Source organism: Cydia amplana, chromosome 2 (assembly GCF_948474715.1).
Source record: "Cydia amplana chromosome 2, ilCydAmpl1.1, whole genome shotgun sequence".
NCBI classification, from domain to species: domain Eukaryota; kingdom Metazoa; phylum Arthropoda; class Insecta; order Lepidoptera; family Tortricidae; genus Cydia; species Cydia amplana.
Window position 1 is genome coordinate 8743224 of NC_086070.1, and position 22279 is coordinate 8765502.

Genomic DNA, 22279 nt, shown 5'->3' on the forward strand with positions numbered 1-22279 from the left:
CAAATTGAATACAGTTAATTCGGGTAAGCCCTTACCAAAACCATAAACCCTTTAGTAGGTTTCCGTATGAAGTGGTTTTCATATGCGATCAAGCTATTTTAATCTCTGACTAATTTTAAGACTCGGCTGATTATTGCAGCAACATACAAGCGCATGGCCACAGAATAAGTAATAGTATTAGCATGGCTGCCAGTGGGTCCTAGTAGCCACTGGCAGCCATTATAGCGGCACGAGAGTCTACACACAAATAACAGACTTTATGCATTCGTCGTAGCGCACGCTTGCTTGTCCGTGCGCGAATATATTGTTCTGTTGTGCCGGGCGGGGCGGTGTTTTTGTGTTTGCCAGTCGGCGCGTGTTTACTGTTTATGATGCTCGGAAAGTGCGGTACGGATTAATGCTTGCAGATTAAACTGTTTAGACGACAACGGTTTCACTCACTGATAGATGCATGGTGTGCATTATAGGTGTATTCCCATTTGCCGCCGACCTACGTGTCTACACCATAAGCCCCCTTCACACTCGTGCGTGAATCGCGGCGCGAAGCCGAAAATGCCGAGGTTCGCGCACGAGTGTGAAGGGCCCTATACATGGGCGGGGACAAATGGACATGATTTATATGAAGCGCTTGTTCTCGGCGGGGAAACGGAGGGAAAACGTGCGATACTGATGTGTTCCCATTTGTCCCCGTACAAATGGAAAAAGATCTATGTAGCGTCTTTTCCCATTTGTCCCCGTCCTACTACGTGACTGCCGCCATACGTGAGGCACATCAAGCCGTTACACACTACTGCACCCGTGCACCGCACCGCGACCTTGGTGACCCATAAGTGAGAGCGAGAAACAGATATCTCTTTCTCGCTTTCACTTATGGGTGCGGCGCACCAAGGTTGCGGTGCGGTGCAGTAGTGTGTAATGGCTTTAAAATCGTCTCCATACAAGTTCATACATTTAGTTCATCGAAGTTCGCCCTGCTACGTCGTCGCTACGTCTGTGCCACCCTTAACATCCGGTATAGAAATTTTCATAAAATTTGGAACGCAACCAATTACGTGTAATTCGCGTTCACGAATCGAACCAAACCTGTGAACTGTCAGTCACGCATTGTACATCACACTCATAGATAGATAGACGTCTAAGTCCCTTTAGGAAATTTACCGATTATTCATAAAATGTTAAGTAAATTTATATTCCTTAGCGTCTTGTCTACATTGTATAATGGAATCGACTCCAAGAGTGTTGAGCTTACTTTCGAATTACCCGATAATGCCATAGAATGTTTTTATGAGCATATAGAAAACAATACGTCTGCATCCTTGGAGTATCAGGTAAAAAGCTACAAATTGTGCCCCACAGTATAGTTTTATCCTTCTTTAAATTTGATATTTGTAACGGCTTGTTACAAGTTAATCCTTTTAATCGCATAATGCCATTCACAATTGTTGGCATTCTAACCTCTTGACATTTTTAAATACTAATGGAGTAACTAGAAGACCACTGTAAGTCTCTGTTATAATTTTCCGGTTGACTCACTTTAGTATAATCTTTCAGGTAATCACAGGCGGCCAGTATGATGTGGACGTCAAGGTGGAAGGGCCCAATAAGCAAATAATTTATCAGCAGCAGAAGATGCAGTATGACTCGCATCCTTTTACAGCTACACAAACTGGTATATTTTTCGTTAATATGAATTATCCAAATAATTAAGATTTAGTCAAAATAGTAATCTAATGGAAATATCAAGTTAGTTAATAAATTGTTTATGTACCTTATCTGACATGTAAAATATTATGTTTTATGAATAAATGTATGAGCCAGGAAAGTATTATATCAAATGAACCACAATTTTGGTTGGATTTGTCTTGTGTTGATAATATTATTATGAATAATTTTTACAAATAGCTTGCATCACTAGGGTGTTGCACAATATGTGTTTATGTATTGTAGTTAAATATTGTGTGAAATATAATCCTATACCTATGTAATAATATTTCAGGTGTATATAAGGTGTGCTTTAGCAATGAGTTCAGTACATTCTCTCACAAGCTTGTGTACATGGAACTGAATGTTGGCCCCGAGCAGCCCCTGCCTGGTATCGGCGAACATGCTACTGTACTCACTCAGGTAATATTACTTTTACTCGCTACTTACATATTTGAGCATTATATTTGCACAAGTGTGACAACTAGCAGAATATAATATGTATAATAACAGCTATCATCTCTTGTCATACATATCTCGTATCCAAGTTATAGAATTTAGGGCAAATCAACATGCTCATTGTCCTACAGAGGTATTGTGGTTTGGTTATTACGCCATCAAGATTCCAAAAATGTAAAATAGAAAAATTTCGGAAACCTGTCATAACATTGTACTTATAGGAATCGAAATTATCCATTTCCAAAATGAATGTTTCCTGTGAAGTGTTCCTGAAATTTCTTCTTTTGGAATAAGAAATTAATATAATGTCTCATTCTTACAGCTTGAAGCATCTGCTGAAGAAATTCACTCTGGACTGAACAAAATTATTGACCATCAAACTCACCACAGACTAAGAGAGGCTCAGAGCCGAAAGAGGGCAGAGGACCTTAATGAAAGGGTGTTTAACTGGTCTATGATTGAAACTGTGGCCATTGTGATTGTCACATTTGGGCAAGTCGTGATTCTGAAGAATTTCTTTAATGATAGACCTACTTACAACCGATTGTAAATTTAGCAAGACCTAGTTTATTTATTAATATATTGTGATTTGGTTAATTTTGTTTCATTAAAACCCACATCATTTAAAAATTACTATAGGAAATTTATTTACATTACAAAGTACAAATTTATAGTGTTACAAATATATGGAACAATAATAATCATCAGCCTCCTGCCTGCTTAGAATAAAAAGTTGCTGGAATCTGTCATGATTATTATACAAAGAAAATATGTTTTGTGTTTACTACCACAATGAGATAAAATGATTGCATTTTAATCGATTATGAAATAATATAACATAAGTATGTCCACATGTTACTGTCAATCTTTGTAACCAAGCTGGAATTTTAGAAAATAAACCTACATTTTGAGTAGTGAAAGCCATTTTTTGTTGAGCTTTGGCAGTGTCAGTGGCACTTGATAATAGTAAAAGAGATGGAGATAGTTATACTGTTGCTTCTCTTATTAAATGGTTAGCTTTATGGTTCTAGGTTTGATTATTCTAAGCTAATATGTACTGCCATGGCAATCTCGTTTTCTAGCAAAAGGTAAGTTGTTAATAAACTGCCATAAAGATGCAATTAAAATTATTCTTATAAATAACCAACATTGCTGTCTTCAACATTTAACCTTTTGCCCAAAAACATCACAATACACATGTTATAGTGTCAGAGTGGTCAAAAAAAGGTTAGTACAAACAAAACTAATACAGTAGGGCCTCGATAATCTGTACTGCAAAAAAACAACCCCTGTTCGGACTCATGGAGCGTTCGGATTATAGTATATTAGATATAAAACATAAGAATATTCTAAAAAATATATATTTAATGAGGCTCCAAAAATACAAAAACAAAGTAATTTAACACAACATAATTAGATATGATGTGAAATGCAAAATCATTTTAAGAACTCCTCTAATACAGGCTGCCAGGTTTTATTTAATGACCAAGCAAAGGCTTTGTCCCCCAAAAAAAGGTGTCACTTGGCAGTTCGGATTACAGTGACGTTCTTATTAGCCTGTGTACGGATTATCGAGGCCCTACTGTACTAGTGGTGTAATTTTGCCTAGAAATTCCAATTAGAAGGATTAACTTTAGATAACATATTTCTTTTAAGTCAGTAAAAAAATGAAGTACCTAGTAAACTCATGTTGTATATTAAAACAATACTAATAAAGCAAATACTCCATTGACTAAAGCACAAGGATATGCTATTAGTGGCCTCTGCTCAGCATCTCCAGACATGGTCACAAACAACCTGCTTGCAGATAAGGCGGACCAAATTACAGCCACAGCTGATAGGGTAAGCCCTATTGTTCCCTCTAAGGAAATGAATATACCCAACCCTGCCAGCACAACCATAGGTAACATACAGTAACCCAGCACACTGGCAACACTTAGTAATGTGAACACACCCTCAGAACGGCTCATCAATGAAAGCAAAGAATACATCAATATAACAGACATTACAGAGAGACCGTAAACATAACCAAAGTGAGCTTTATTCCCTGATACAAATAGACACACAGCCAATGCTAAACAAAATGTTATTGGCCCAGCGATATCTGTGTCTCTTAACAAGAAATTGGCATCATCAGCTTTTGATTGTCCATGGAATGGATTCATGACAGCCAGAGTTTTCTCTAATATCCTATCAGGATATATTTCTAGCTCGTCAAGCAGAGGTGGCTCATCAAAGTCAGTGGTTTCCGTTGCTGGCTCGCCGGGTATTGGTGCAGGTTGGAACATATTTGGGTTGTAGTATTGGTTGTTGTTTGGAGGATATGCATTCTGTCCTGCTTGGTCAAATGAGAAATCCTGGTGGTCCGTTGGAAAACTCTGAAAGTCTAAACATATCATATTTTTAGGTGTTAAACAAAATTCAATACTCAAATCAATTTATTTGACCCTATACTTACCCAACGTTTGAGCTTGATCGCCAAAAGCATTGGAGGTATTGAAAGAGTAATTCTGGCTGTTATTTTGACCCTGCCAGGAGTAATCATTTGGATTTGGATTGTTGTAGTTAGCCATACCTCACAGAACTAAATTAAGTAATTAAATGTACAAAACTGTTTATAATCGGTGCGAAAGCACAGCAGCAAAAATGCACAAATGTTGTACACATATGAGTTGTCAATTATTTGTCAGTGTCAACATGACATACCCACTAGTTTACAAAGAAAGCTATTAGGCGCATTCCACAGAACCTTCTTAAGGTTTAGTTTTGGAATAAATTCAGAGGGTTATGAACTCTATGTCCCCTGATCTAACAGCGAAAATCGAAGTTCGTAAATTTCGTGTAAAGTATAGGCCCCTCCACACTCGTGCGCGAAGCCGCGAACGCGAGTATGGGGTCGATTTCGCAGACAGCGAATTCGATTCCACACTCGCGCGCGTAAGGTCATTTTTATACTTTGTCAATCAGATCTTGACAATAGAAAAAGGCGGCAAAAAAAAATGTAGGCGCAAAGGGATATCGTCCCATAGAAAATTTGAATTTCGCGCCTTTTTTTACTGACAAGATTTGGTTGACCAGCTATAACAAACTTTGTTTTAAGCCCCCTCCAGACGATGTGCGTGAATCGCGGGCGAAGCCGCGAACGCGAGTGTGGAGCCGATTTCGCTGTCTGCGAAAATCGACTCCACACGCGCGTTCGCGGTTTCGCGCACGAGTATGGAGGGGGCTAGAACAGTGCGCCTTGGGCCGAGTCAAAGGACCAAGTAGATTCATAAGAGCCGGCGCGAACGTGAGTGTGGAGCCGATTTCGCTGTCTGCGAAAACCGACTCCACACGCGCGTTCGCGGCTTCGCGCACGAGTATGGAGGGGGCTAGAACAGTGCGCCTTGGGCCGAGACAAAGGACCAAGTAGATTCATAAGAGCCGGCGCGAATGGCGCGATATTTGTAGTTGTACTGAACAGTCAACATTCTCTTTTTTAATCCGGGATGTCGCATGCGATATTTTAATTGCTTCCACATTTACTGCAACTGACTTAGAAATAAATGCAAGGTGGAAAAGAATTAAATTAATAGAAAAAAAAAGCAAAACCGTTTATGGCATATTTTTAATTCCATTAAATATTATTTATAGTCATTGGATCTATTATTTATTAGTTTTATTACACCTGGAATGATTTGTTTTCTGGAATAGTGTACAATTTTAAGTATTTTTCACGCGATATCGCAGTTAATACTGTACTATAACTGATAATTTAATAGGTATATATAAAAATGGTGTTCGTTTATCACATAACATATACATATTAAAAACCTATAAATGTGACAAAAAGGTAGAATAATATCAATGGCATTGTGCTGTTTGGAATCAAGCTTACGATAAATGAGTACAAATCAAGGGCATAAGCTTTTTATATAATTTAAGGCGTGAATGTAGAGGTGTCAGTCCATTATGATGAAAGTAAAACAATATGCTCAGGTACTAATCACAAAAATCAACTCTTACCAACAACTGTAAAAGTTATGACACCAAATAATTACTAATACTCTTAAATAATATTTTAATAACAAATTCAACATAACAACATGAAACATAAATTATTAGAAAATATAATAATAGTCACCACTAAATAGATGTCGGCAGACCAAACGAACCATGCTACATAGGTACTCGCAAATATCAATTTGTACGTGAGGTTACCCACGCAGTATGATGCATTTACTGTGCCACTCACAAATACATTTAAAGTGATATAAAATAACATCTCTACTCGAAAGCCACAATCAATTGGAACTTTAATACTGTTTGTTAAGATTGCTTTGCAGACGGAGCTTCGAGTAGGATGTATTTGATCGAAGACACAAGGCAGTCTTAGGCGAATACTGTCCCTTCCTCAGTCCCACCTCATGCCCCCTCGTGTCACCAACACTATGCAAACTATCTTAATACTCAAGACACTAAGTATCTCCGACACTCCCAGTACGTTTAATCTTAAGTAAATAATCAGATATATCATAAATTACATTGTCGTCATATACAATCTATGTTTGTACATCCTACATCGGTATAAAGATTTCGTAATCGTAGCTCTTATTTATGAACACACTACTTTATGGAGATTACGAACGAACATAACTCACCACGTTACTATTCTACCGCGTCATTCTTCAAAAGTAAAATAATCATAATAATATACATATATCACAGATACCTAGCGAAGATAATTCTCGATTAAATCTTCCATATTTGAGGTATTACAAATTGTAGACAATTTTATTTGTATAAAATATGACAAAATAATAAAAAAAAAACACAATCTCAAAACTCCTAATCCTTCGGTGTTATGAAAATTTCATATTAAAATCTCGCACGACGGGGAACCGTCTAGACGACGGGCGGCGCCGTCTCGGCCGTCGGTTGCTTGTTTAGACTTGAAAGTAATCGCTGACGTTGTCGGCGCCGTTGACGGCGGGCTGGTGGGGGCGGGGCTTGCTGGTCGGCGCCGCGATGCGCTCGTAGCCGGCGCCCGAGTCCGAGCGCTCCACAAGAGCGGCCCCCGCCGAGTTTACCTCCTCGTACGGCGGTTCCTTTTTAGACAACTCGAAATACTTAACGCTCTCGTAGTTCGGATCCTTCTTGGACCTCATCGAGTCGCTTTTGGAGGCTTTCGACCGCACCGATTCATATTTGGGGTCCTTGAGTCTGAGCGATTCGTAGTCGGGGTCCCTCGTCCGGACGTCGTCGTAGTCGGGGTCCTTCGGGCGGACGGACTCGTAGTTGGGGTCGGACTCGCTGCCGCTGCCCTTGTAGAGCGGGTCGTGCGGCATGGACTCGTAGGTGGACTCGCCGAGGTCGCCGTTGTTGTTGGGCCAGTACTTGCCGGGCTTGTTGACGGTGGCGTAGGGCGGCGTCGGCGGCTGGTTGCGGAGCACCTCGTAGTTGGGCTCGGAGTCCGAGGCGCCGTTGTCCATCTTGGAGATGTGCTCGTACCCGGCGCCGTGGTTCAACTTGCCGAGCGTGTTGTTATTGGCGAAGTTGGAATTGGGCGCGGATTTGCTCACGTCTTTGACCGTCTCGTAGCCCGGGTCCTGGTTCTGGGAGATCTTGCGCTCCTTGTGCGCGATGGTTTCGTAGCCGTGGCTGGATTTGTTCCTGTCGATGGTCTCGTAGCCGGGGTCGTCGGCGCGCGGCTCGGCGTCGCCGTGGGCTCCGGTCTCGTGGGGTTTCCCCTTGGCTTTCTTCACGACCTTGGCGTACATGTCGTCGAGGTTGCGGGCGGGGCTGGCGCGCGGGTCGGGCGGCGCGGGCCGCTCGATGTCGATCTCCTTGGCCACGAGCGGCCGGATGAGGTCGCCGGAGCTGAAGCGGTGCTTGTCCACGGGGTAGTTGCAGCCGTAGAAGTCGGACGAGCTGACGCAGCTGTTGTTGCGCTGGTGCTTCTCGTTGAGGCTCCGGCGGAGCTTGTCGTTGTTGAAGAGATCACCTGGGGAGAGAGGAAATTATTATGAAGTCTTAATAAACATTCTTCGCAGACGCAAAAAAACTTCGGTACTTCAGATTCGATCTCATCATCTTCCTCGCGTTGTCCCGGCATTTTGCCACGGCTCATGGGAGCCTGGGGTCCGCTTGGCAACTAATCCCAGTAATTGGCGTGGGCACTAGTTTTTACGAAAGCGACTGCCATCTGACCTTCCAACCCAGAGGGTAAACTAGGCCCGTTTAGGGATTAGTCCGGTTTCCTCACGATGTTTTCCTTCACCGAAAAGCGACTGGTAAATATCAAATGATATTTCGTACATAAGTTCCGAAAAACTCATTGGTACGAGCCGGAGTTCGAACCCGCGACCTCCGGATTGCAAGTCGCACGCTCTTACCGCTAGGCCACCAGCGCTTACTTCAGATTCGATCTGTTAACCCGTTTATATCAGGTACCTATTATAGGTTATCTATTAGAATAATTTCGTGTATAGTTGACTGACCGGTGCTAGAGATGCGCTGGTGCTTGGCCTGGGGCTGGGCGGCGGGGGGTAGGGCGGGCGGCGGGGGCGGGGGCGGCAGCGGGGAGTTGGCCTGGCGCTTCTCCGGCTTGGGCGAGCCCAGCGCGCCCGTCGAGTTCGAGCACGACGACGATGAAGCTGAAATAGTATTACACTGATTTTTCTAGTATTTAGTTTAGTCATAGAGAAATATAGTAAGACAAGAGTGCTCACTCCATACATCAGTTAGACTATTAATTTCAGTGTCTACATCTAGCATCGAGTAGCGGAACTAACAGTACTGCTACTTGACAATAGATGTAGCACCAACCGGAAAGTCTTATTTCAACAGCATAAGACTTTCCGGTCGGTGCTACATCTATTGTCAAGTAGCAGTACTGATAGTTCCGCTACTCGATGCTAGATGCTAATAGTCTTTTTGGTACTAAAACTGATGTATGGAGTGAGCGCTCTATGTATTTTTTTCTCTATGGTTTAGTACAATCTTGTCAGTACTGTAATTACTATTATTATCATCAATGTACCAATATTAGTTTAGTATCTATTATACCACACAATTTATACCTCAATCCGAAGACAATGCCACTTAAATATTCTTAGTTTATAAATCTCAGTGGGAATTGTCCCAGGATGTAGGTTGTACCTATTAATGTATAAACCTATGTCCTATTTTTGTATTATCTGCATATCTGTTTTTTTCCCCAATAAAGAAAATAAAATAGTAAATCACAATTTTGAACGATAAATCTATCCAACAAATAATACACTTACTTAATTAAAAGCCCCGAGCATACCTTGTCTCGAATGAGTCGCGTTCGACGTGGTTGCGCCTATCTCAGGCGGCGCACTTCTTCTAAAAAAAATTAAACATAATCGTAAGGTAAATATATAAAAAAAGATGAAATTTTATTTATCTACATATAAAATTAAATCCAAAATTCTATCGATAGAGAAGATCGAGAATGGAATTGAAATACCGAATTGACATTTAAATACTATTCTTGATGTTGAATAACGTGCGCTCGGTTGTATACTCCGCAAGAACACTCGGCCGAACATGAAACTGCCAAGCCACATATTTTGACTAAGCATACATCGCGACTTATTAATATAAAAGGAATACAAACTTCGTATACAGTAGTCACAATCGGCGTTCATGTGAAAGCGCTGCATCTCACGGTGCCGATTCAAATATAGTGTAGTTACTTTATAGAGGGTTTTATTTTCTATGATCATTGTAAACAGTTTAATGGGAATAGAAAATGAGTGAGCCTAGTAGACCTACTACGCTACCTACTACCTAGTCAGGGGGGGTCACTCCGCAGTTTAGGCATAGAGAAAAAAATACATAGAGTGCTCACTCCATACATCAGTTTTAGTACCAAAAAGACTATTAGCATCTAGCATCGAGTAGCGGAACTATCAGTACTGCTACTTGACAATAGATGTCGCCACCGACCGGAAAGTCTTATGCTGTTGAGATAAGACTTTCCGGTCGGTGCTACATCTATTGTCAAGTAGCAGTACTGATAGTTCCGCTACTCGATGCTAGATGTAAACACTGAAATTAATAGTCTGAACTGATGTATGGAGTGAGCACTCTATGTATTTTTTTCTCTATGGTTTAGGTACATTTGGCCGGCGCGCCCATCAGACAGGCGTATGGCAGTGGGCTGCCGCTCGGCGTGCACGATAGTCGTGTCACGTGGCGATCGCGCAAAATTGAAAATACATAATGGCTTCGAAACTTACTTCCGTGAGAATCAGACATACTATCTCCGGATAAAAAATGTATGTTTACATAATCAACGTTTGTAATTCCTACATATTTATCTTAAAATAATAAATCAGTGGGTATAAAGTCTATTTTTTTATTCGGTAGACTAAAATGACATTCCATAGTATGAAATCATGAAATGACACCTGATGTTCATACTATGAAATGTAATTTTAGTCTACCGAATATAGACTAGGTATAAAAACTTGTCAAGTGATAACCCCGTGCCGACACTCACAGCTCGGTCATAAAACTGCGGCGCGCAAAGGAGATTCACGGTTCGTGCGCGGTTTTAAGTTTAAATTTTGCTTGCAGACGGCGATATAGGTGTAATCTTATACCTAAATCTGACTTTTGTGAAGGAGTGAATTTTCTGTACGGTAGTACTATTAGTTATTCTGTGACCTAGTACTTAGTAGCCAGTACCTGGCGTGGTGGTCGTCGGGCAGGGCTCGGGCGCGCGTGGAGCGGCGGCGCGGCTCGGGGATCTGCGCGTACGTGTCGGAACCCGACCCCGCCGCAGCCTCCTCGATGGCCGCGTACATCTCGTCTGCACACACAAACACAACACATTCGGACACCGTTATCAGCAGTGATCGGGGATTTCTATGCCACACCGCGGGATATCAAGTCGAAATGGCAATATGGATACGCCACTTGGCCCGCGATAGGAACAAAACTGTTCAAAAAGTAAACGCTATTTCGGTGTTGGTAATTCGTTTATAAAATAAAGGACTGTGAAAAAACAGTGTTGGTTATGATTTAAAGAAAAAATATTATTCAAAAAATTATTAAGTTTTCAATTTTTCAATTTCAAATTTTCAATTATTAATATTAATAATATATGCAATGCATGATTAATTGATTAACAGTAACATGCCAAAACACTCTCCTATATCGCACACGAATCCCGGAATCCCGCGGCATATCCATACTAGCATAATGATTGAGGTCATTCACCCCAAGTGGCATAGAAATCCCCGATCACTGGTTATCAGAGGGCCTCCCACGAAAACCGATATTCGCAAATTGCGGGGATCTTTCTCTTTTACTCCAATGAAGGCGTAATTAGAGTAGCAGAGATAGATGCCCGCAATTTTTGCGGTTATAGCCCTGATCAGAGGTAGATCCAGATGAAGCTTTATACGCGTGCGGTACCTACGTTAAAAGTTCAGATGAGATAAAAACTCACGCATTTGCATTGCGATTGGAGATTAATAGAAACTCCACTTTTGTCCACATTTACTTTCAGCTGTTCACTTAACGTGGGATTATTTTTAACGATTAAAAGAATCGGCTTTACAAAATAGTTTAATATGCCAAATTGCCAACGTTTTGTGGTATATTTTGTATTAATAATATATAAAGAGTTCGCTCTAACCCGTCCCATCGTCCCGAGATATCGAGGAGCACATAAAAAATAAAAATAAAAATTAGACTTCAAATGTGTTTGGGTTAGCGTTATTTATATATAACTATTCCAAATTTCAAATCGATAGCTTCAGTAGTTCTCGAGATATTTAGCAATGTGACAGACGGACAGAGTCGCACCATAAGGGTTCCTTTTGTACCTTTTTGATACGGAACCCTAAAAACGTAGATCGCGAAGAAGTCAAATGTTTAATTAAAATATCAGGCGCTTACCCGAGTCGTCGGACACGGTGGCGTAGTGCGGCGCGGCGGGCGCGGCGCCCTGCGCGCGGATGTTGCTGAGCGGCTCGCGGACCGAGATGCTCGTGTAACCCTCTGCGGAGGAAACCTATGTTAAGCGACCACCGTACACAAATCGACCTAACTCCATAGGTACAGGGCAATGCCTGTAATATGGGTACGAGCAATGTTATTATATAACCATAGATAGGTTATACTCATACTTGAGGAGCACAAAAAATACTTCCATATTTATTTCTGTGCCTACGAAGAAATCTGTTATTTTTGATTAATTTTCTCATTCCATCGATCTTTGTCACACTCGTTGTTAAACATAAGGTAGACCCTTTCTCTTTCGGTGTGCGGGAGCTCGTTAGCACGTCCACATTCCTCGCTTGTCCAGCCGCGACTAAAGGAAACTTGTCCAATTTGTCAGAAGTTAAGCGCTTCAATTTTGGAACGTCTATATTAACCTATCTTAGTTATAAATCATTCGGTACGAGGCGTCGAACCGTCTAAAAAAATACAATACGATCTTCGAATAGTCTATAATATAATTACTATAATATTATACTGGAGAGCATATTATGTATTTATTCTTGTTGTGTTGTAGTTTCCCGCAAAAACTACCCACTAATTGTGGCATAATAGAACACAGCGGCAAAGACAGCGTCGTCACCCGTTTCTTGATAAGCCACCCCTAGTCGCATAAGTGTTGCCGATATCACTACTAACGTCGATGTTACAGCACGAGTGCTACGACAACTCACTGGCCGAGTCGGTGGAGTCGCCGCTGAAGTGCTGGTTGTGGCGCGGCGACGGCGGCGTGATGTACGGCAGCTCGTGGCTGGACGGCAGCGCGCCGCTGATCGCCACGCGCGCCGATATCACTACTGAATCTGCAAACGTACATCGATACAAGTTGTACTATACTGCCATCAGTGATCGGGAGGACGAGTAGTTATTTCTGCAAGAGAGCAAGGTTGGTTTCTCCTGTGACTGCTAAATTTGAGTTCCGAACAAGCGAAAGTGTCTAAAATAAAGAGTACGTAAATCTCAAGCGTACCTACGTACGTACGTAAATAACAAAATAAAACTAAATTTAGCTCTTGACACATAGGAAAGTACGCTTGTTCGAGCTGAAGTACTGAAAATGTAAAAATCGTATAAGACTTCAATTGCAAGGGGTTAAAGCTGCACAAACATCTGAACTTATTAAATATTTTTCTTTGTTTTAAATATAACGGATGTGCCAGTAAACACCAAAATTTTCGTCGATAAATCGTGAGTAATAAATAACTCCTTATCTCAACTTATATTACGGATAAGCTCAGATTTGTTTAGATAATTGGCCAGACTATTAATAGGTGTAGACATAGTTACACGACATCCATGTTTATATTGTTGATTGTAATTGGAATACCTAATACAGCATTCCATACGCGCTAGAATGAGTAATAAAATACAATCAGATGTACATATGTAATTCAAACCGGTACCTGGTCCAGACTGGTTCGCATCTCTCTCGTCTATTGCTATCTCATCCTCCCGGTTGTCTGGTGTGATTTCCACGGTACTGTAATGTTAACATAAACAATTAAATGTTTAATTAAAATTTTTATTTCACGCATTCATTACTTCTACCTCCGACTTCGCCAACAGAAAAATAAATTCATGACATAAAAGCGTCGCAGAAGAAAGGTAGACTAAAATGCTTCCGTCAAAAACCTACAGCGAAAGTTCAAAATAAACAACAACGTATATTTGACGTGCAAGCAGACGCGAAACTATTCAGCGAGTGACTGAATGAAGGAAAGCATGTGCTCAATGTTATCTAATCAAGGAAGCGCGTAGATAACACTCACATATTATGATTGTCATTCTGTAGCTTAGCGTATGCATGCTCGTACGGATGCTCTCGGCTTGTTGACGGCTCTGCTGCGCCCTTGTTTCCTGGAACTAAATAGTCGACACATTTTATCTATTATCAAAACAATTAAGCAGATTAGCCTGGGATCATAGATGTCTACAACCTAGCTATCAGCTGTGTAATAACTAATCGATATGGTGGCGGTGCTTTAATGTGCGGCATATTAAAGATTACAATTAAGCGCTATACATAGGTAACACTGAATGTTCTTAGAATGGGCCACCTAGAAATCATTTAACAAAGAGGCATACAAATTATGAAAATAATAACTCTTAATAATTTTATTACTATTTCACGATTTCTGGCAATTTGAAAATTCTTTGTCGTGAGTTATTCAAATTTTTACACGAGAAATGTATTACGATTTTCATTGTGGGCTCAGCCAACAAAAAAGTTACAAATCCTTTGGATATATTTTTATAATGAAGCCTGATTGTCGTACTACCATTTATTTATTTATTTATTTATTTATAGTTAGTTTTACTTTAAACGCTTTCGTTCTTCTTTAACATATTATCATAGAAGACCATGCCATTCAAAGTCAACGCTTAACATCTCTGTTTTACACTTAATAAAAAAGACTGACATAAAGTTGCATATCAGCAGATTCTAACATCCCTAAGTATTCATATGCCAACATTAAAAAAATGCATGCAAAAACCTTAATCTTGGTGGGTAACCTACCTAACCTTCCGTTTTCCATACAAAACCTCTGAGGACACAAAATCTAAAAGAGCATACTCGTATAAAAAGGGAAAGAGCCGTGTGCGTTGACGTTTGACGTTTGAAATGACGTTTTATGTTCATACTATGAACTGTCATTTCAGTCTACCGAATAAAAAAATAGACTTTACAGGGTGGATTTTCTTTTTGGGTCAGTGAGGGCAACTACCAGATCCCGTGCTGCTACGAGAAAACGGTCTTAGATAGGGTTGCCAACTATTTTTTGGTAGAATATAGTATTTTCCAGAATAGGGCATCAAAAATATAGTACATTTCAAAAAAATATGGTACTTTTAGATAAAATACTAAACATAAGCGTAACATACGTTTAATCAGAAATATAGTATTATAGCGTAGTATATATTTTTCCAAAAGTATATAGTACAGAGAGCCAAAATATAGTACAATACTATATAATATAGTACGGTTGGCAACCCTAGTCTTAGAAGACCTTCCCTCGATTTCAAATTAATGAAGATTGGCGTTTACAGATTTTGGAAAAAACATACAGGGTGCGAGAAAAAGGTAATTTTTGACAAACTTTTTTTTATGCCAAAAGAACTATATTGTGTATTTTTTTCAAAATTTTAGACCCAGTAGTTTCGGAGATAGGGGGGGCGGGGATGGTAATTTTTGCCTATTTTCTTGAATAACTGCTAAACTATTAATCCTAAAATTATAAAAATACATATTTAAGATTCTTACAATGAGCTCTTTCATTTGATATATACACGATATAGTTTGAAAAACTTTATTTTTTAATATTCTCATTTACTCCCCAAAATGGACTCCATATTTAAAATTCATTTATTTACGTTACACGTCCATCTTTGGGTTACAAACTTACATATGTGTGCCAAATTTCAACTTAATTGGTCCAGTAGTTTCGGAGAAAATAGGCTATGACAGACGGACGGACAGACAGACGCACGAGTGATCCTATTAGGGTTCCGTTTTCTCCTTTTGAGGTACGGAACCCTAAAAATGTGTACATGTGGTCGGAAATAGTATAAGCACGCATTAAAATAAAGATTGACTGCCTTATATTAGATATGTATGTACTACAGTTTTCACTATTCTAAAAAGTTTCAGTTTGCCCCTCGTGTATTGGGGATACACAGTAGTCAAGTAGTCATGTTGAGAAACACCGATATGATATGAAGATATGATAGTTGATAGCCAACTAGGACACTACTATATCTAAAGTATTATTTTTCGGTGGACTTGGTAATTTTTTCTTTAGTGTAGGTATGATATCTATTTCAGTGATATGATAGATTTGATTCATGGAAAACAATTTGGAATTTTACGGACACCGGAATGTTGTCTTCACCGGAATCTTTGGATAGGTCTTTAAAAATGATTTTAATGAATAATAAATTGTGTACCTCCTCCTCTAACTTTTGACCTGTAAGTCCAAAATATGAAAAAATAATTAGAGGGAGTACTCCATGCATGTAACTAACAGTAGAAATCAAAGTGTGGCATATCATTCGATAAGTCCTTAAAACCTAACAACTTATAGGTCTCTAACGGCGCCCACTAACTTTTCAATCGGCCGTACAAAAATTAGAAAAGAATCAAGAAAATATATTTTAATTAAAAATACTGTAAGGTTTTTTATTTCGTACGTAGGTACGTAACCCTCCGTTATGCAGGGCCCGACGGGCGACATACACGTTGCCTATTTTAATCTTAACACATTCAGTGCCGAAAACCCGACTATCGGGTATTTTATGATTTCGTTCCCAGGCCGGACGACCCGATAGTCGGGATCATGGTACTACAGCTTTATTATGACAAAATTTTTGTGGCCTGGCGCGGATGTCTTGTTTGGCTTGGCTGGGTGGCAATGAATGTGTTAATATATAAAGACAATATTGTGTAGAAAAAAGGCGGCAGTACCAGCATCCAAATTGACGGTGGCGTATATCTCGGAGGCGGTGTCTCCGCTGTCGTGGCGGCCCACGGGCTGCGGGATCTCGGGCAGGCTGCGCTGGCTGTTCTGCGTCGACGCCCTGCCCACACACGACACGTCAGCATACAGGAAAAACAAAAAAAAAAAATAGATAATCATGAAAAAAAAAACTGTAGCCTGGCTAAACTTTATGTCACTAAAGTCGGCCAGATGAAAAAAATGTGAGGGTTCAACCTACAGCACCTAAAGCTTTAGTTTCCTCCGAAAGCGGTGCCGTCATATAGCGGCCGTTTCCATACAAATACTACGACATCCATATTTAGCCGTATTCAATGATTTATAACTTAAGATAGGTCATAGGCGTTCCAAAATTGAAGCGCTTACCTTGTGACAAATTGGACAAGTTGCCTTTAGACGCGGCTGGACAGGCGAGAAATGTGCACGTCCTAACTAGCACCCGCACACCGAAAGAGAAAGAGACGAGCTTGATGTTTAACAACGATTGTGACAAAGATGGATGGAATGAGAAAATTAATCAAAAATAACAGATTTCTTCGTAGGCACGGAAATAAATATGGAAGTATTTTTTGTGCTCCCCAAGTATGAGTATAACCTATCTATGGTTATAATATAATATCATTGGCCGTATTATTTAGTATGGAGACGGCCGCTATATGACGGCACCGCTATCCTAGGAAAACCGATTTTAAGCAATGATTAGGAAAGTTAAAGAGAAGTAGCCGCAGAATTAAATAAAAGCTTTAGTTAAGTTACGTACAGGAGTTTCAAAAGCATATAATTCTTGGGTCTAACCAAATGTATATTATATAGGTATATACATATATGTCGCAGGCATTTTGTAGGAATCCGACGTTTACAAACGGCGTCGTAATTTTACAAACGTTTCGCCGTTTGGAAATTGCCTTCGGCATTTTGGTCGAATTAGTTCTTAAATATACCACGCGCGGCGCTGCTCATCAAAACTATGAAAAACGCTGGGGTGTCCATTAAGTGTCCATTAAATCTAGAGTTCTTGGATGATCGCACCGCACAGTTTCTTTTCAAAAAACATCTTCGCAACTTAACCAGACGGACATATTTCTGGGCGCTTTGCCCTTCGGGCATCTGAAGCTACTTAACGCACCTAACCTACCTACCTATGCAATGGTATGGAGGTAATGTACCGTATTCCTTAGATTAACATCATCAAGCACATAAAAAAAAATTGACCAATATTCATGCACATTCCACTGTTTTATACCTATTAATTATGTAAATATGCGGGTTACATTGTTATCAGGCGTTATTGAATCATGCAAAAAATGTATTTAACAGGAAAGAGGTAAACATACCTATTTACATAAAAATGGTTACAATATTACCTCATGCAGCTCAAAGTACATACTTATACGGATCTAAATCTAATGTATCTATAGATACATAGTGGTCATAGTATGTGAGAGTATAGGCAGGGACACACTTATCCCACGTACGCAACGTATGCAACGAAAGTTGTATGCTTAGAAACATACTTGTCATGCGTTGCGTTGCGTATGACAGGTATGTTTCTAAGCATACAAATTTTAGGGTGCAGATGTCATAATGCATTGCATACGTTGCGTACGTGGGATAAGTGTGTCCCAAGCTTATTTCTTCTTGTTTACCGACAAAGGCTACATAGATAGGTAATGCGTTACGGAGGTGTTTTGTTTCACGCGTATCTTAAAAAATTACCATTAGGTACCTCTTATCAGTAGGCACACATTACCTCTTATTATATACCACATATAGAAGTACCTACCTAATGGGTTTTTTCTATTAGTAATTACCAGTGCTGACAACATTGCAACGAGAAAGCGCCAAGCGATTAAAGCTAGGACAAGTCAAGATTCCAAATTAATGGGAAATCTATATCTATAATCTAATTTTAGGCTTATTATCAGATAATCTAGGTCATACTACTTAATTTATCGCATTAAATTCTGTGATTTGTTAGCATAGTTACAGGCCGATATCTTATATGCACGCAGGTTATACTAGGTTTTAGTATTATGTGTTATAAGCATTTACTTAATTGTTACATTTTGACCATCATTTTATTCGACTAAACAATGTTCAACTGGATAGGATACATAATTTAATTTCCCAAACTAAAAAAAGTTTAAATATTTTAGATAAACATGTCATGCATCTTAAAAGAAGAGTGAATGTACTTTCGAGTTATGTAAAAAAAGGTCGAGTTTTCCGTAGATCAGTTTTACAGATCAGAGCTAGAAAAATGTAAGTTTCCTTATCAAAAATATAACAAGTTACACCTTTACTTTACTTTTTATTTATTTAACTACACCGTAATATGAGCATCTCCACAAGTAAGAATTTTCAGTTTTCAACGGCAATATGTACTTATCCAGTCAACCATGTTACAACAAAATCATGGAACCTATGGGTTTAGTAGATTAGTAGCCCTTTCTGTAGTTTCGAGGGCATGCTGGAAAAACACAAACGAAACGACCAATAGACGTGCTAAGTAAGAAATAATCGTGTCTCTATAGAGCTTTACTGGCAGGGTCATTTTATACCCTCCCTCCCTCCATTTTGCGCCCTGGGCGCGAAATCTTAAAATACGCCACTGCTACGCCACCGTGTATTTTGCGGTATTTATGCACCACAATATCTATGGAGCCGTTTTAGCACCATCTAGTCATATGTGTTAGATACGATTATTTCTTTTATTTAGGCTGCTAGTTTAGTGACACTGCGAAATGCAGTTTTCGCGATTCGCAGCACCAGTGTACTGTGGCTTAGCACATCAATTAGTTCAGTTGTGTTTGTTGAAAAGAGACCAACCGCTTTATAGACGCGGGCGTTGTGGGTGCCGGCGAAGGAGCCTCCTCGTCAAAACGGATTTTGACTACACCGGCCGTACCAACCAACTCACTTCTGTTAAAAACAATATTTTGCTCATTTTTAAGGGAACTTCCTTAAGAAGCTAACTTAACTGATCCATTAGACAAAATATGTATTAAATTTACTATGATTACTACCATATAATTACAAAAATCAAATCCAATTTCAACCAAACATATATACTGATTTATCTATTTTGCAACCATAAATCTCTCTGCAATGTGGAACAATATAGAAAAAATGCAGCTTCTATGATCCCACACAGCTGCAATGTATGTTTTAGTCACCAGACCTTTAATTTTGGTCTTGAATTGAACTTGGTTTCTTCAGTTATATATATAACATTCAAATATTTTAAATGATAATTAATTGAACAGAATACAGTCATAAACATAACAACTTTGCTTATAATGATGAAACCAGGTACAGTCAGGCATAGGGTTTTGTATGAGTAGCTAGAGGCGTTATAAACTGTAATTTTTTTAGAACCCTCTTCACACACTATATTTGAAATTGTATAATGTGCCTAAATTGATGTAAATTCAAATGGATTTTGGGTGTATAAGTTGACTTAAATTCCTTTGGGCATCAAGAGGTTAATTAAAGAACAATATTATAAAACTAATATGCTTATACATCTATTATATTTCATGACATTAATCCTACAGTCAATTACAACTCATTACATTGCAGAAACAAATCGTAATTTCACAACAGGACAGGACAAGAGTATTTTGTCTGACATGTAAATTATCATCAGCATAATAATAAAATGGTGAGTGCCATGAAGGCTCTAATATCAGTCCAAGGTTGTTGTCACTACAAGAACATGAAATGAAAGAATGTTTATTGTTTACCACAACATTATTGAACTTCTTATAAGAAATGTATGAAAGGTAAGGAAAGATAATAAGGATCAATGTATAAGAGTAAACTTACTTCTGATTGGAATTCTTGCAGCCACAAACACATGCGGAGAGTGCAATAACGAGACTGATGAGCACTCCCACACTTAGCGCTATCTCAATTAAAGTATACATAACCAGAGTTTATCAATCTATCAAATAAGACTACGAGACGAGATGCCATCCATTCCAGGCGTCTGTTAAGTCACGCCCTTAAAAAGACACGCTCCGTATGCATAACTTTCTTCCATTTGAGTAAAATGCATAGGAATGTAGGGCACTAGAGTTAGCGACCACATAAACTTTAACCAAGCGATGAGAAAACGTCACTGTTTATGAAATATCCTAGCCCATAACTTCCACCGCACAATATCAATGAAAAACATTTATAAACTGTTGCTTTTAAAAGATATTTGACAACAAAAACTAATGCATAAACACGTCTTCACGGGTGTAAATGTAAAGTAAATGTCATAAATATTGACCAGTGACCACAGATTCGTTATATGTAGGTACCTGACATTAGCACGGACATGGCCCGGACCTCCATGGCCATTAAGCCTAGTACGGACTACGTTAGTAATTTAGTCGAGTGGCGAGTATTGCGTGTCCGAACCAAACTACGAACACAAAAAATTTTGTCGAGTAGATTAGTCGTGAATTAGTCGAGTGGATCCATTTTTGATGATTTTGTTCTATTTTTCTGGCGAATGAGCCTTCCCCCACTACTCTACTCTCTACTTGACTAAATAATTGGTGTGCCGTTCAGACACGTAATACTCGCCACTCGACTAAATTACTAACGTTGTCCGTACTAGGCTTCATGTTCATTTTGATCAGTTAATCGATTATAGTTAATGGCGTTACGCGACTAGATCGCATACGTAACGAGCACATCCGTGGCAGCCTCGGAATCCGTGACGTAGCGGATACGCTGCAGGAAAGTCGCCTCCGATGGTATGGCCATATACGCCGCAGACCGGTAGACTACGTCGGAAATAGATGCCTCAATCTCACTGTCCAAGGCCCTAGATCACGCGGCCGCGGTAGGCCTAAGAAGCGCTGGCTGGACGTCGTGACAGCGGACATGGGAGAGAACAATCTCACACCTGAGGATGCCGAAGACCGGGCAAAGTGGAGAAGGCTGAGCAGGAAAGCGGACCCTGGCGCTAGGCCGGGAAAACGCTAGGTTGAAGAAGAAGAAGAATCGATTATAGTTAACTAAAATACTCGGACTAATTACTAACGTAGTCCGAACTAGGCTTTATTCCCATAAGTGAGAACGCGAAACAGATATCTCTTTTTTGCTCTTACTTATGGGTGCAGCGCACCGTGACCTTGAACGGTGCGGTAGTGTGTTAAAGCTATAAAATAAATGTTAACGTCTTCAGTACGGATATGATGGTCGTTCTTGTCTACGTGACAGCGTGATAAAACGGTGTTCGTCACTTTCTTTCCCACGGTGTTAAACAGTGACAGTTATTTTATCACGTGGATAAAGATGGATAAAGCTATCCATAATAGGCTGGCAGCTGCTTGACCAAGTATAAATATCCAAATAGCGTCTGTAGAAGAGTTGTCCAAGTTAAATAAAGTGGAGTCCAGACGAGACCATTTTTCGCCAATCTGATGAAATTGTCCGATCGAATCAGGCCGTGCGGACGCAAACTACAATTTGATTCCCCGATCAAATCAGCAGGTGCGGACACAAAAATGCCATTTCGAAGTTAGTATCTATGGAATGCAAATTGGTGATTAAATTGTGTACGTGTGGACGCTAGATGAGATTGGCGCCAATTATTTTCCTGATCA

At 39.7% G+C, this 22279-nt stretch overlaps 3 protein-coding genes across 4 annotated transcripts in view; 1 reads left to right on the top strand and 2 right to left on the bottom strand.

Moving 5' to 3' along the window:
- Positions 1–2757, top strand: part of LOC134658582 (transmembrane emp24 domain-containing protein 3) — a 263572-nt gene extending 260815 nt beyond the window's left edge. The window contains exons 2-5 of the mRNA XM_063514243.1: positions 1141–1328; positions 1552–1669; positions 1997–2124; positions 2483–2757. Coding sequence (XP_063370313.1) covers positions 1173–1328; positions 1552–1669; positions 1997–2124; positions 2483–2710 — 630 coding nt within the window. The 5' untranslated portion in view covers positions 1141–1172 and the 3' untranslated portion in view covers positions 2711–2757. The remainder of the gene's footprint in view (positions 1–1140; positions 1329–1551; positions 1670–1996; positions 2125–2482) is intronic.
- A 1037-nt stretch (positions 2758–3794) lies between these two features.
- Positions 3795–4835, bottom strand: LOC134662123 (protein YIPF7). The gene is made up of 2 exons (XM_063518393.1): positions 4619–4835; positions 3795–4546 (listed from the first exon to the last, which is right to left on the bottom strand). Exons 1-2 carry the CDS (start codon positions 4731–4733, stop codon positions 3858–3860), a joined length of 804 nt encoding a protein of 267 aa, XP_063374463.1. The 5' UTR covers positions 4734–4835; the 3' UTR covers positions 3795–3857.
- Positions 4836–5748: 913 nt separating this feature from the next.
- On the bottom strand, positions 5749–20944 carry LOC134657314 (uncharacterized). 2 transcript variants are annotated; one of them, XM_063512891.1, is made up of 11 exons: positions 20502–20944; positions 19503–19595; positions 16643–16755; positions 13950–14037; positions 13584–13660; positions 12855–12983; positions 12079–12180; positions 10861–10984; positions 9452–9510; positions 8640–8795; positions 5749–8143 (listed from the first exon to the last, which is right to left on the bottom strand). In XM_063512891.1, exons 1-11 carry the CDS (start codon positions 20600–20602, stop codon positions 7086–7088), a joined length of 2100 nt encoding a protein of 699 aa, XP_063368961.1. In that variant the 5' UTR covers positions 20603–20944; the 3' UTR covers positions 5749–7085. The 2 variants fall into 2 exon arrangements, with proteins under 2 accessions (XP_063368961.1, XP_063368969.1); XM_063512899.1 differs by lacking the exon at positions 19503–19595.
- Positions 20945–22279: the final 1335 nt, after the last annotated feature.